This window comes from Phyllostomus discolor, chromosome 13, assembly GCF_004126475.2.
Source record: "Phyllostomus discolor isolate MPI-MPIP mPhyDis1 chromosome 13, mPhyDis1.pri.v3, whole genome shotgun sequence".
In the NCBI taxonomy this organism is placed as follows: Eukaryota; Metazoa; Chordata; class Mammalia; order Chiroptera; family Phyllostomidae; genus Phyllostomus; species Phyllostomus discolor.
In genome coordinates, this window is record NC_040915.2 from 6,183,534 (window position 1) to 6,198,777 (window position 15,244).

A 15,244-nucleotide genomic window follows, 5' to 3' on the forward strand; every position below is an offset into this window, starting at 1 on the left:
GGTTTCTGGGCGTAAGTTCTGCCCTGGTCCACAATCGCTACCCCTCTGGGTCTGCCAGCCGCAGCTTGCATACTCAGGGATCAGCGCTGCCTTCTTGCGCCCCCGGATGGCTTTTGTGCCGATTTTGCGCCAAATCTTCCCCCGACCTCCGCGTGCTGCCGACCCGAGCCAGCCCCGTGCCCACCCGGCTCGTCTTCTCCTACCAGTCCGGATGAATGCGTCTACTTCAACTTCTTGGCTGCCCAACTTCCATTCAGATAAATCCTCTGCCATATCTGGGTGTTATTCTGATAGTAAATTATTGTTGTAAATTATTGGTTTTCTAATCTTGGTTGTATGAGGAGGTACGGTGCGTCCACCTATTCCTCCATCTTGCCGGAAGTCTGAACTTTTATATTAGAATGAAAAGTGATTTTTATGCCACTGATATGGTATTAAGTATTCTATGTTTACATATTTATCAGCAAGTTTTACGCTTTCATATGGTTTTATGTTGCTGTTTAGCATCTTCTGTTTAAACTTGAAGAACTCCCTTTAGCATTCCCACCAAGCATGTCAAGAAATGATTAACCCCTTTAGCATTTGTTTGTCTGGGAAGGTCCTTACCCCTTCATTTTTTTTTTAAGATTTTATTTATTTATTTTTAGAGAAGGAAGGGAGGGAGATAGAGAGAGAGAAACATCAATGTGCAGTTGCTGGGGGTCATGGCCTGCAACCTAGGCACGTACCCTGACTGGGAATCGAACTTGCGACACTTTGGTTCACAGCCTGCGCTCAATCCACTGAGCTACGCCAGCCAGGACCCCTTCATTTTTTAAAAAAGATAGTTATGCTGTTTATAGTATTCTTGGTTGACAGTTTTTTTTTTTTCTGTGCTTCGACTACATTGTGCCATTCCCTTCTGGACTACAAGGTTACTGCTGAGAAATATAGTGAAAGTCTAATGGAGTTCCCATATACATATCAAGCCACTTTTCTATTGCTGCTTGCAAAATTCTCTTTGAATTTTGACAATATAATGATGTGTCCCAGTGGAGATTTCTTTGGGTCATCTTAGTTGAGGTTTTTTGTACTTCCTAGGACTGGATGTACATTTCCTTTCCCAGATTTGGGTTGTTTTTAGGCAGTTTCTACGATAAGCTTCTCTCTCATATTATCATAATCTCTCTTCTCCCTCTGGAATATTTTGATCTGTTTATGTCCCATGTGCCGCTTAGGCTTTCTTTACTCTTTGAGTTCACCGATTCTTTCTTCTGCTTGATCTAGTCTGCTGTTGAAACCCTTTATTGGGTTTCTCAGTTCATTTATTATATTCCTTAGCTCTAAGATTTATATTTGGTTCCTTTAAAAGTTTTCTATACATTTATTGAAATTTTCACTACTTTCATGCATTGATCTCCTGAGCTCATTGAACATATTTATGATGAGTATTCTAAATTCCCTGTCAGGTAATTTATATATCTCCAGTTAATCATTATCAGTTTCTGGAGCTTTATTTTATGCCTTTCTTTGGGCCATATTTCTTTCTTTTTTTTCTTTGATTCTTTGTGTTGATATCTGCACATTATAAAAACAGCCACCTCGTGCAGTCTTCATGACTAACTTCAAACAAAAGTTTCTCACCAATCAGCTCATCCAGAAATTGTGGGATCCTCTTAAACCTTCTCCCTAGTCAAAACTACCCTCTGTATTCTTAGTAGTTACCAGGTGTCTAGAGTACAACAGGTCCCATCAGTGCTCTGAGATAGGTGAGACAGAAACCATTTCTTTGGGAATCCCCCCAACTCTTTTCTTTCCCAGAGAGAAGCCGGAATCTAGTGAATACCTGCACGTTAGAACAAACAGCTGTCTTTGCTCTCTGCACCCATCTGGCTTCTAGAGTACGTCAGGTCTCACCAGAACTCTGGAACAGGCAAGACAGTATCCAGTCCTCTGAGTAGTTCCCAGGAAATTTAGAATGTTTAATACGTGGTTCAGTCCTTTCCTTCCCTCTCCAGGGAAAAGCTGGGAGCTGGGGATTTCCTGCCAATTATATGGTACCATGCTAGAGGATGGGTTTATGGTGAGAAGGTATCTTGAATATTCCTCCTGATGTGGCTGATTACATGCTTTTCTGGAGTTCAGAAGCCTCTCAACTAGTTTCTAGATTTCTCATAAATGGAATTAGTCCATTCATTGCTATTGAATTGGTGTGCCCATGAGGGAAGAGGGTTCAGGGCTTCCTATTCCGATACCTTTCTGATGTTACTCCCATATTTAATTTTGTTTTTATCTCTATGTTTTATGTTAAAGGCTTTCCTCAGAAGTCTGGTGACCCTTGGCTCTCTGCTCATATTTAAGAGGGGGACCTAAAAGGCTAAGTAGAATATCTTGTGGCTTGTTACATAGTTGGCTTCACTGTAGGGTTTTCCTGTCAGTGTCATCAAAGGACTTCTGAGGTCATTATCATTAGACATTCTCTTTAGGGTTGCTCAGATTTCTCAGGAAAGTATCTTATATTATCCTGTCTGAAAGGCTCATGTCTGGGTGCTAGTATTCTGAGAACTGAGCAGAGAAACAAGCTGTTGGGCTGAGATAGAGATAAGCACTGAGTGAGCAGGTCCTACAATTTATAGCATGTAGTTTCATTTAAATTTTACCTCTTCTGTGTTCAATACAGTATCTGAAGAAGTTGCCTTTTTCTGTATAATAAATAACCCCAAAATCTCAGTGGCATAAAATGAAAGCATTTATTTATTATTCCCATGTCTACTAGTTGGTTCAGGCAGTTCTGCTTCATATTATAGGTTTGCTGATCAACTGGGCAGCACCTCCGTACTCTGAGGTTGCCTGGGCTATTCTGCTCTGTACCTGTCATTCTGGGGTCCCACAAAGAGGCAGAGACTAAGCTGTATATATTCTTCTCACAATGGCAACAGTGTATAAGAGGGTAAGCCCAACCATTTAAGCATATTTCAAAGGTTTGCATATGTTTTATTCATTAATATCCTATGGCCAAATTAAGTCACATCACCAACTCCACAGCCAAAGTGTAAAAGGAGGTTTTGGTGAGGAAAACAAGTACATCTTCTCAAAAAGATCATTATTCATTGGAGGGTTTATGGACAAAAGAACAATTTCTATACTGAAAAAACTTAAGGTTGAAATTATTTCCTCACCTAAATAATCGGATCCTCTGAAGAGTTCAGGTGATGGGAAGCTACTTAAATTCTCTTCAAAACTCTTGCATTCTGTGTAAGAGTCTGTGATTGAATAGCTCAGAAGAGAACTACAAATATCATGCTGTGAACTTAGTCCTGTAGAATAAACAAACAAAAAAGGTAAAATATTTCCATAGTAAATAGACGTAAAATCCTAATTTGAATTCAAATTTTTAGAAATGTACATGCAGTTGTATGTTAAGAATGTAAAATTACTTCCACATACAACTGAAAAAACATACTATTGGTAAACCATTTAAATTTCATCTTAGAAAACAATTGTTTTTGATTTAGGGAAAATGCATTATAATTCTTTTCCGTTGTTTTTCAAAGTTATATAACTTTATCTTTCCTTACTTTGTTTAAGTTATGATTCTTGACTTAAAAGTCCCAGTTTTATATATAAGTAACCCATTAAATAGCTGGAGAGAAGAAAGGGTAATTCTTAGTTATTGCATTATAAAAAAACAATGAACCTAAACATAAATAGATTGAAGGAAATGAACAGACAGCCGAGAAATAGACTCACACATATATTAGCAACTGATTTTGACCAAGATGCAAAGGCAATTCAGCAGAGAAAGGATATATATTTTTTAAGTATGCTGGAACAACTGGATATTCACATGCAAAAGCAAAACAAAACAGAAAGCTCTCACTCATACCTTTAATCACATAAAAAAATTAACTCTAAATGAATCATAGACCCAAATATAAATCCTAAAAATATAAAACTTCCTGAAAAAAAGGAGAAAGTTTTCATGATAGTGGGTTAGATTTCTTTGCTATAACACTCAAGTGAGTCATAAAACAACTGCAATGATAAACTGGACTTCCTCAAATTTAAAGAATTCTCTTCAAAAGAGACTGTTAAGATGAAAAAACAAGCCACAGGTGAAGAGAAAATATTTGCAAGTGTAATTGAATCCAGAATTAAAGAACTCTGAAAACCCAACAATAAGAAAAAAAATCTCAATAAGAAAATGGGTAAAATATTTTAACTCAGAACCTCCCAGGCTCAGAATCTTACAGTTATCCTTGTGAGAGTAGACTAGAATAAAGAATTTTCCAATAAATTATTGCAATAGAACTTAGAACTAAAAGTTAAGAACCAGAAAGTTTAGTGAGGAAAGGGAAAACCTGCTATAGTCAGTAAGCATTTATTAAACACTTCCAACACGACAAAATAGAGATCAACACTAACAGAAACTGGTGGGTCGGGGATTAAGGCAGGAAAGGGGAACGGGTGGGGGGGGGGGCGAGGGCAGGGAATGAAGACAATTATACTTGAATAACAATTTTAAAAATGTGAAAAAAAAACAAACAAACAGAAAAAAACCCCTATTATCCCATCTCTGCCCTGGAACTGACTTATGCTTATTTCTGCTCATCTACTACCTACCTGAGAGAACTAACTCTGTCCTTCCTACTTTGAACTCATCACACTTTTGTTTCGCACTTCAACCCTCCCCTTAAAGCTGACAATTGTTTCCTACCTGGCCACTTCCTCCTGCCATTACTGCAATACTTACATTGAATGACTCAATCTACCATCCTTCTTCACCCACTCAGGTGTCAGAAGTACATTATTCTTCTGAGCATCTTTTGTTTCCCCTACTCCAAGTGTCCTAGAATATCCTGTCCCTGTCCTTGCTACTTTTTAGTCTTCTCACTCTGCCTTCATTTTTTCCCCTCACATGTTGTTACATCTCTCTTGTCTTCCATCTCTCAAAACTCCATGAATATCACTCACAAGAGAGCTATCCCTTCAGCCAAATTCTAGAACTCAAGTCAAGTTAGGAAAGCCCTTGCACTCACCATCTGGGCTGTTGGGTAAAGAAAATAAATAAACCTTCATGACTCTATCCATTGGAGGTGTTCATGGTGTCACAAATTAGAAATGTGAATGTATTTAAAATTACATTTATATTAAATCATACTACACAGTTTTAAAAAATCATATAGTTCTACAATGCTTATAACAAAAACTACAATCCTTTGCCTCATATCCCTCCATCATAATTCCCTGCTCTCTAGAGACAACTAGTTTTAACTCTATTAACTGTTTCTTTTACGGATACCTTTATATTTATAAATTAAATGTATTCAACAATTCTATTATTAAGACTGCTCAAATGTATTTACAGCTGAGCCATGTACTATGAGCTATATTCATCACCTTTTTGCTACAAGTTTTTGTTTTTTCTTGGAGTTGATTACCGTATTTTTGGACTATAAGACGTACCTCCCAAATTTGGGAGGAAAGGGGGAGTGCCTCTTATAATCCAAATGTAGCTTACCTGGCTCGCTGTGGGGGGGTGGGTGGCAGTGGAGCGGGGGTCACAGGTTATTAAATATTTTATCACATTTTTTGCTTCAAAATTTTTTCTCCTATTTTCCTCCTCTCAAACCTAAGTGTGTCTTATGATCTGGTGCATCTTATAGTCCTAAAAATATGGTAGCTAATTTTTAAATTAGTTTTCTAAGTACCTATCGCTATTTTATCTCAACTTTCTACAAAAGTATAAATTTCCTCTCAATACTTTAAAAAACAACAGGTTATCTATCAGTTCCTTTTTTTTTTTAATCCTCATCTGAGAACGTGCTTACTGATTGTAGAGAGAGGGGAAGGTAGGAAGAAAGAGGGAGAGAAACATCTACCAGTTGCCCCTCATATGTGCCCTGATCAGGAACCAAACCCACAACCCAGGCATGTGCCCCGACTGCGAATCAAATCCTTGACTTCACTTTCTGGTTTACAGGATGCCATGGCAACCAAGTGAGCCACACTAACCAGGGCTCTATCAATTTCTTTTTCTTTCTTTCCTTCCTCTTCCCTCCCTTTTTCTCCTTTTCTTCTTCTCTCTTTCCTTCCTTCCCTTTTCCCATCTTTTTTCTAAAAAGTATTGCAATTGGAGATCACAATACACTTGCTCAAATTTGGACTGGTTGTTTTCTACACAAGCTAGCTGCACAGATGTCTCCTTAGGATTTCCTTTTACCATTGTCCTAAGAAATTCTTTCACGTGTTTCCTGTATTAGAACCTTTGATTCTTGGATCCATGATCTCTGGTTTTGATGGAGTATCTCCTTCATTTCCTCAGAAAAGGTGCATAAAAGACCTGTCTAAAAATTTCTTTATGCTATCTTCACACTTGAGTGATTGTTTGGCTGGGTACCAAATTCTATACTAATATAGCAAAAAGACTGATTCCATTTTTTTGATGTTTGACAGATTAAACCCCTCATCTGGGCAAGCTGATAAGACAGTCCTGGTGCTCCATCTTTTGACAATGGCAGCAAGGTACAACCACGCACAGGAAAACTGATTCCACACTCATCCTCTAACCAAATAAAAACCCCAGCCCAATCTCCTTTCCCTGCTCTGTCAAGCCATTTTCAATCCTGCTTGGGATGCCCTCTTCTCCAGAGAGCCTCTTTATATGAATAATAAACCCTTCCATTCCCTCTTGGTATGTGGATGGCACCAGCTGTCTGGAAATCTGAACCAAATATTGGGTGGGGACCCATCCAGTCTCTGCAAAAGTAGTTCTCTTTAGAATTTTAAATACATTTCTTCTATCACATTCTAGCTTCTGGAGTTACTCTTGAGAAGTTCAATGCTACTCAGATTCTTGATGGCTTATTTTCAATCAACAATTTTTCTCCTCTGGAAGACTGAATGATTTCTTTGTTCTGAGGATTTTTAAACTACATAATGTTGTGTCTTGGTGTTGGTCTTTCTTCATTCATTGTGATGGGCAGTGGGTGGTTTTTTCAGCATATTCACTCATGACCATATCTAATTCTAGAAAAATTTCTATTTTCATGTGTTTAATTACTTCCTGTTTATAATGTCTGGAACCACTATTTTTCAAGACGTTAGAATGCCTGGACTCATCTTCTAATTATTTTTCTTTTTAAAATAGCATCTTTATTGAAATAAATTCATATTCCACAAACCTCAACCTTTTGAAGTGTACAATTTGGTGGTTTCTAGTATACTCAAAGTTGTATCACCAATGCCACTGTTTTTATCTTTTATTTTTTAATTTTGTTCAACTTTTAGAATATTTCCTTGAATTCATCATTGAATCCTTCATAGAATATTTTATTTCTGATTTCATGCTTTTAAAGAATGCTTTTTGTTCTCTGAATGTTTCTTTTTATACAAGCCTGCACTTGTTTCATCACCAGGAGGACAATAATAAAGATATGGCTTTTCAAAGTTTTCTCTTCCTTGCATTGTCTGTGTCTCTTGAGTTTTTTTGTATTTAGTATATATTTTTAAATTTTAAATGCTTTCTTTGTTTCCTTAAACATTAAAGAACATTAGTTTTTGAATGCTCAAGAATGAGGTACTAAAATAGCAGTTGGAAACTGAACTCATGAGTGGAGTTTGGGAATTAGTGAGTATTACTGAAGGGTATTTAGACACAGACCAAGTCATTGCTGTCAGAATATACCAGTCTTCTCCTGAGCAAGAAGTTTCCAAAACAGAAATCCTCCATCCTGAAGTTTGGGTATACTTTTCTGAGTAGGACAAGGGGCCCCAGGGATTTACTACCAAATATACAGACTTTAATAATTCCCTTCCCATTTCCCTCTACCCCCAGGGCAGTTTTCAATGCCCTGACCTGGGCACTATCTAGCATCCCTGAGTCCAGACCCCCTGCTTCAATGTTTCTGGACTGCCAGGGCAGGAAAAAGAGCAGGTGTCTGGCCATACAGTGTTGGAGAATGGATCAAACCATCTAACTGCTACTTTTAAAGATTTTCAAAAAACCTCCTTTTTCAACACTATAACCATTCCTTCAGAAATATGTGATGCCTCTAATTACTAAACCTATAGCCTAAGTCAGTTTAATTTTTGGTTTGTTCTTACTCTAGGCACCATTTTCCCCCCAGCATTTTTTTTGCCTGTCAGTCAAATTATAATGTTTATCTACCTCCTAGATTCCAAATTTGTTGATTATGTATTGTCAACTGAGTTCTCTCTTTTTCTGCACCTTGTGGTTTCATGCCTTCTTTATGCCTTTATTAATATTTTAGTAAGGTTTCAGCTGGGAAAATTAAATGCATATGTTTACTCTTCCACATTAAATATAAAGTCCTAAATTAACTTTCATCATATTTCCAAGTTATTAGATCCCAAAATAGAACTAAAACAATTACATGTTAAACAGAATTCTGTGGGCTGCCCAAAACCTAACCGTTTACATTTGTGAGAAAAAACATTCCAAGTTGCAAATATAAATTAACAAATATAATCTTAGAAATATAACCAGTTAGTAAATTAGAGATAGTCTATTTTCTACTTCCTTATACCTTTCATGCATCAACTTGTTAAATCTGGTAACCAAGGGCATTTATCATATATTTACATTATAACTTTAGAAAATACTGGTTAGGTTAAATGGTTTATTTTCTCTAAATAGAGTACAAAACTCACTCAATAACATTTGAAACTATATCATGTCCCAAACATGGGATAGGAAGATAAAAGGTAGTGCTTATTTTCAATAGCTTCAGAGCCAAGAGGAACAAAAACAATTAGAGTACTGTCCCGAGTCTTATGACAAAGAGTGCCACGGAACTACCAGAATAGAGCAACTCATCTAGGAAGAGAAAAGAGCGGCCAGAAGAGGCTTCCCATAAGAGATGGCACTTGAATTTATTTTTGAAGAACAGGAGAAGTTAACCAGGCAAAGAAGGGAGAGAAGGAGAGAAAAGCATTTGTTGAGCACCTGCCATGTTTTTTTGCACTATACTCTAGGAAATATTCCTCTACCCTAACTTCTAACTCATTAATTGGATTTTCAGCTGAATTATGTTAATATTAGGCTCATTTAATGAGTCTTTAAATTTGATATTTTTAGTTTCCAGGCGCTATAATTTTTTATAGTAGCCTATTACATTATGGGTTCAATGGACTCTTGTCTCTAAAGAGATAGTCACTTGAAAGTTTTCTGCTATTTAGTTGGGTGTTAGTTCTTCTGTTTGTTGCCTTTGTTGCCTCTCTTTACAAGTTTAGCTGTTCCTGGTTGTTTGTCCAGATTTCTACTTGAGAATCTCTATATGGAAGTGACTATAAATTCTGTAGCCCACCTCTAGAGATTTTAGAAGAGTGATGAGAAATTCTGAGAATTTACGTTCTAAGTGGGGAGGTCCCCCTGCTTTCTGGGTGTTGTAGGTTACATGGGGGCACTGCCCTTATTGTCTGGCTAGTGTCCACACTGGAAGTCTCCAGTATCAGAATTCCCACTCCAGAAAGCCATACCATATCTTTATCCTAAGATTAATAATCATAATCTATCTTTATTTTTCTTTCCCTGTGCGATCCTTGCAGCAATATGGAATACTTCAGCTTCTCACTCCAGCCCCAACATTGACCCTTGGGAGCCAACCCCTTACTTAGTTCACTTTGTTTGTGAGTAGTTTCTAGGGTTTTATCCTGGCAGAAGGTACTGGTAGCTGCCAATGTTTTCTATATAAGAAGGGAATGAGGAGAGGAAGCCAGGCCATGTAATGCAGAATGTAGTGCTTGACACTTCCATTAAGGTCTCTTCTGTTGCAGGGTTTTTTGTTGTTGGTTTGTTTGTTTGTTTTTTTTTGCATTTCTTGATCAATCATTTCAAGTATTTTTAGAACTATTTTTATTTCTGCAGCAGTTTTTCTCTGCTATTGATATATTCATTAATCTGATCTCATCTGCTTTTAAGAATTCTTCAGTATTTCTGGTGTGCTGATGACATCCTTTCTTGTTTTAAAAAATAACTTCAATTACATCCATGTGTATGTGGCTCACCAGCAGTCTTCCATATCCAACTACCCATTTGACATTGCTATTCATCTTAACAGCACCCATAACTTAATATATTAAAAATGAAATTTATGATCTTTCCCTGAAACAAGATTTTTTTTCACCATCTTGATATATTCAGTTACTCAAGCCAGAAACAGGCATCATCTTTGATACTTCCATCTCCTTCCTTCTTCAGTTGCCAAATTCTGTCAATTTCACTTCCTAAACTAAACTGGTCAGCAGATATGCCCAACTTTTTCCATTTCCAATGTCATCTCTTAGCACAAAGTGACATCATTTCTTCTCTAAATGACTGTAATGGCCTCCTAACTGGTCTATTTACATCTGCTTCTTTCCATGCTGTACCTAAAGTGATCATATCAATCTATTTAAAAGATGTCAGTGGTTTTCTGCTGCTCCAAAGATAAACACCAATAGCTTTGACATGGCCTGTAAGGCCTCTGTCTGTCCAGCCTTGCCTTATCATCACATTTCCTTCTCTTTCTCTGTACTGCAGCCACACTGGCCTTCTTTAGGTTCGCTGAACACATAATGTTCAATCCCATGTTAGGGCCTTTGCACATGCTGTTCCCTCTACCTGGAGTGCTCTTTACTCATCTCTCTGCATAGTTGGTTTCTACTCTTCTTCAGATCTCAGTTAAATTGCTATTCCCTCACGGAAGCACTCCCTAATCTCTCCAACCAAAAATGAGTTACACCAAAGTCAATCTCATTTTTGTAGCACTTATCACAAGTGTAATTTACTGGTCTGGTAAGAGCATGAGAGCCATAGCACAGGCTGAAGGCTTCACCTTCAAGTAGGAAGAAAACACTCCTTTCACTGATACAGGAAGACAGCAGAGACACAAATGGATGCTTATGTTCTTGAAAAAGAAAACTGAGGGAAGTTCACATCTGACAGTCTTACCTGATACTAGTTCATCAGATGATGAACTACTGTCAACCTGGAGATCACCAGTCACTGACTCCTATGTGAATAAGAAGTAAAGATACTACAAGTTATGAGGTTGAGTGTTTTTATATTATATCATATCACAATGTTTTGGTCATTTTGAAAGTGAAAAACTAAGGTCAACTTTGTATGTTTGTTTCATATGTATAGTCTTTCAGCTTATTGATCACAGATATAATCTGATATTTAATATTAAATCTGAAAATCAATATTAAAAAATAATAATGTAGATGTATCTAGGGAGTCAACAACATACTAGTCAATTAACTATTGTGAGGTAACCCAGCAACCAGAAGATAAATGTGAGTATTTTTCTGACTCCTTAGATAGGAAGGCCTTTTTTTCCTCCAAATATGAAAGCAAGATAGATCAAAAGAAAAGACTGACATGTTTTTTCTTTAGTCTAAAAGATAAAAGATATGTCTAAAATAGCAGAAATAAAATTAAAGGCAAACAAATATGAAAATATTTATTTTATATGTGTAAAAGTATAACTATCTTTAGTATCTAATGAAGTATTTCACACAAAAAGAATCACAAATGGCCAATGAAATGAGAGGTATTAACTTCACTAGCATTCAAAGAAATGGAAAGTGTAAGAATATCCTACTTGTCATCTATCAAATACACACACACACACACACACACACTTTCAGGTAAGATGGTGCTGATTTGCCAACATGAATCAAAAACTTTAAACATGACCTATCCTGTGACCAACTACAAAGTATGTGTCTTAGGATAACAATTTGAGGAACATGAAAAAAAGTCTGTAGTAAGATATCCAACTGATACCTATAACAGCAAAATCTTGAAAACAATTTCAATCCTCCACCCCCAGGAAAATAGTTATACAAATTACAGTGTATCTAGTTATAAGACAAAGCAGTAGGCAGACACTAAAAATCATATTTTTGAAGACTAATGTTAGAGAAATATACAGTAAAATAATTTATAAAATGGAAAAAAGGCACAAAAAGAATGGAAATAAATATATAAAAATGAGAAGAAACTGCTTAAACACTATTTTTTGAGTAGTCTAAATCATCTATAAGGAATACTTAATAGTTATAATCTAGGGTAAAAGCCTCTTTAAAAAATGCTTTTTGTTGAAACTGTCCTCCCCCAAAAATATGTTATAGAGGAATATGTAAACTAAAACACTGGGAGATAACTATCAACTTTAAAGTTAATGTCAGATGAATCACAAACAATTTTTAAAATTTGAGTTTCTCCAAAATACTGCTAGCCATCTTTAAAGTATTGAAAAAAGTCAATATTAAATACAGTAGATCAAGTAGTCAGATAATATTCTAATGGAAATGAATCTTCTGTTTCTTGGTAATAGAAAGTCAAAGGGCAAAATGTGAAAATGGCTTTAAAATGTTTAAGGACTACCAAACATAAGGAAGTTAGAAACATAAGAATCATTAAAAACGTTTTATATCCGTCACACAGAAAATTAGCCAGTGACAGCCCTGGCTGGTGTGGCTCAGTGGTTGAGCGTCAGCCTGTGAACCAAAGGATCGTTGGTTCCATTCCCATTCACAGCACATGCCTGGGTTGCTGGCCAAGTCCCCAGTAGGGGGCATGCAAAAGGTAACCACATTAATGTTTCTGGCTCTCTCTTTCTCCCTCCCTCCCCCTCTCTCTAAAAATAAATAAAATCTTTATTAAGAAAAAAAGGACCATTTCTTTAAAAAATTAGCCAGTGACAGACTTTTCGCAAATTTTTGTCAAAGGAAAAAAAGAAAACCGTAAATGCAAGGGAAAGAAACAACGAAAATGCATGGCAATGAATCTACCAGACTCAGAAATTCAAGCAAGGCCCTGTTTGAAGACACAGCATCAACATCCATAAAAGCCTTAGAAAGCTATTTAGTCTCTATCCAACAAATATCACAGTATACTTCTATCTGGAAGTACATCAGATACCACTGGTTCGTGCACCAAGCGCATCCAAGGATCGTAGGAGAAACATACATACGCTCAATGGCACCATCTTCTCATCCCGGGTCTCCTCTTCTCTAGCGCTACTTTCTTGCAGGCTTTTCTCCCCTGCAACTCCTAACTGAGAGCTAACGAACAAACAACACGATTAGTTGGCACTGTCTGGACTTGGTTTTCCACATTTCTGTTCACTGCGCACACAGTTCAGAATCTGAAAGGCTCTTTTGGGTACATTAGGAAAAAGGAAGGAGCAGCGTGGGTGACTTGTACCAACACCCACTTGATGCTACGAATGCTTTCCTGGGTGTTTTATCTCACTTGCTTTTAGGTATGTTGGCGAAATTCCCTTTTAAAAAATTATTTATTTTTGAAATCAAATGTCTGGGTCTACGTTCTGAGAAGAGCGAAATCAGAGTTTCTATTTATTGGTTTTCTTCGCTGACTTTTAGAATGAGAGGCTGTTAGCTGTTAGGACATGGGGACTGAAGGTTTGCGGGGGAGGCCAGAGGCACAGGGCTGTCACTCGAGGCTACGCACCTGGGCCGCCCAGATCCGCTGCGGCCCTGCCCAGTCCGCTCGGCCTTCTCTGAGATCTTCCGCAAACCTTGCGCGGGGCCACTCCCTTTCGGGCCTGAGGGAGGGCAGCACGTTTCACCGCAAACGCCTTGGAGGCCAGGAAATCTGGCTTCAGGGGTTCCGGGGACACCCGCCCTCCCCCCATCCCGCCTCCTCGCTCTTCCACCGCAGGCAGGCCAGCCCCGCCGAGCTTACGGTGCGCAGCGAGCCTTCCGCCCGGGCCTGCGCGGGCCTCGGCCGGCGCAGAGGAGCCAAGGTCCGGCGTCGGGGTCAGGTTGAGCCTCTGGCCGGCCCTCTTCTTGCGGGTATAGACCCGTAGCGGCCACATTGCCACCCACTCCCAGGCCTCAGAGGCCACTTGGCCGTCGACTGCCTGACTCGGCCGTCGCCTTCCTGAGGAACTGAGCTACCGTCTGAGGGAGTCAACGTCCAGGGGCAGCCTGAGTGAGGACTAGCCCCAGAGGAGTAGGGAGAGGAACACGAGGCCAGCAGCGCCCACCCCGGTGCTGCGCTGCAGCCGCTGGCCTCGCTCCCGCCTTTCTAGCGGGGCCGCGCTGAGGCCTCTGGGAAGATGGAGGAAGATGATGGCCGCCGAGCCCTCCGTGAGGCTCAGGGCCCGGGTATTTGACGGTGGCCTGCACGGCTCTGAGCCCCTCGCTTCATGCTGACAGAAGTTTACAGGAAGACGCCTTTTTCTTCCTGTAGGAGTTTGTGCCCTGTGCTTCCGACGCCTCGGCTGCTCTCCTTACTAAGGCCTTGGGAATGGAGTTTCAGATCTCTGAGCAGAGGGGTAGCCTGACTCAGTGCAGGAAAGTCAGAGAGGAATGAAAGCACTTAAAGAGTCTGGGAGTGTCCTCTTGGACTATCAACTTCAGTCAGCTGGGGGGGCTATGGTACTTGAGAATCTATCCAAGCATTTGAAAACCTTGCATTCCAGAAGTTTCTTTTCGAGGACAAACAGAATCCCTTAGGCCCTGCCCAGGAGCCTCCTGGACATCTGGCAGCCTCGTGTCAAGGTGGAGAATTCCACAGGGGCACCCCTCCTAGTATCCTGGGGCTCAGCTCTTTTGCTCATAGGACATAGGAGCAACCTCCCTCTCTCTCCATACACCCACACTGAACCATCTGGCTGCATCTGATAAACATATTGCGCATGTAATAACCATCTTTTCTTTTAATGACATTTCATAAGATAAAAAAATGGCATTTGTAGAGATGAAATTACAAAAACTCAGACTTCTTTGTGATGCTCCAATATTGTGTTTGACTATAAACACATATATGGGCACTGTATTTTTATATTTCAAATTTGCTCATAGAAAGTCATTTATGACTGATTTCATATATAATTAATCCATAAAAAATTAACCTTGTAAAGAACAGAGGGTGGCCATTCTTACCTGGTTAGATACAGTGTGTTGAGTCACTGAATCAATGCTTACTCAGCACCTTACTCTGTGTTAGGCAATGTGGTAAGTCTTAGGGACAGAGGTGAATTAGGAATGACCCTTTGGTCATGGAGGATCTCACAGTTTCGTTGCAGTATAAAGCAATGATCATATTTCAATATCTTCTTTAGTCACATCCATAATATGGTGATAGTCAATCTCTAGTTTATAAGTGAAGTTTCCAGCCCCTCCTCTGTCCCTTTCTGAAATGACCTTCAGGAGGTCTGGGTCCTGTGATGTCCTAGGCCTAGAAATGGAAGAAACATCAAAACAGGCAACAGCTTAGAGCAAA

General features: G+C 38.9%; 1 protein-coding gene across 1 annotated transcript in view; it reads right to left on the reverse strand.

Annotated features, from left to right (window-relative positions):
• MEIKIN (meiotic kinetochore factor) overlaps positions 1–15,244 on the reverse strand; it is a 58,562-nt gene extending 43,318 nt beyond the window's left edge. Inside the window, exons 1-5 of the mRNA XM_036014021.1 lie at positions 13,721–15,244; positions 13,466–13,559; positions 12,966–13,056; positions 10,934–10,994; positions 3,159–3,296 (exon numbers count right to left, since the gene is read on the reverse strand). Coding sequence (XP_035869914.1) covers positions 3,159–3,296; positions 10,934–10,994; positions 12,966–13,056; positions 13,466–13,559; positions 13,721–13,832 — 496 coding nt within the window. The 5' untranslated portion in view covers positions 13,833–15,244. The remainder of the gene's footprint in view (positions 1–3,158; positions 3,297–10,933; positions 10,995–12,965; positions 13,057–13,465; positions 13,560–13,720) is intronic.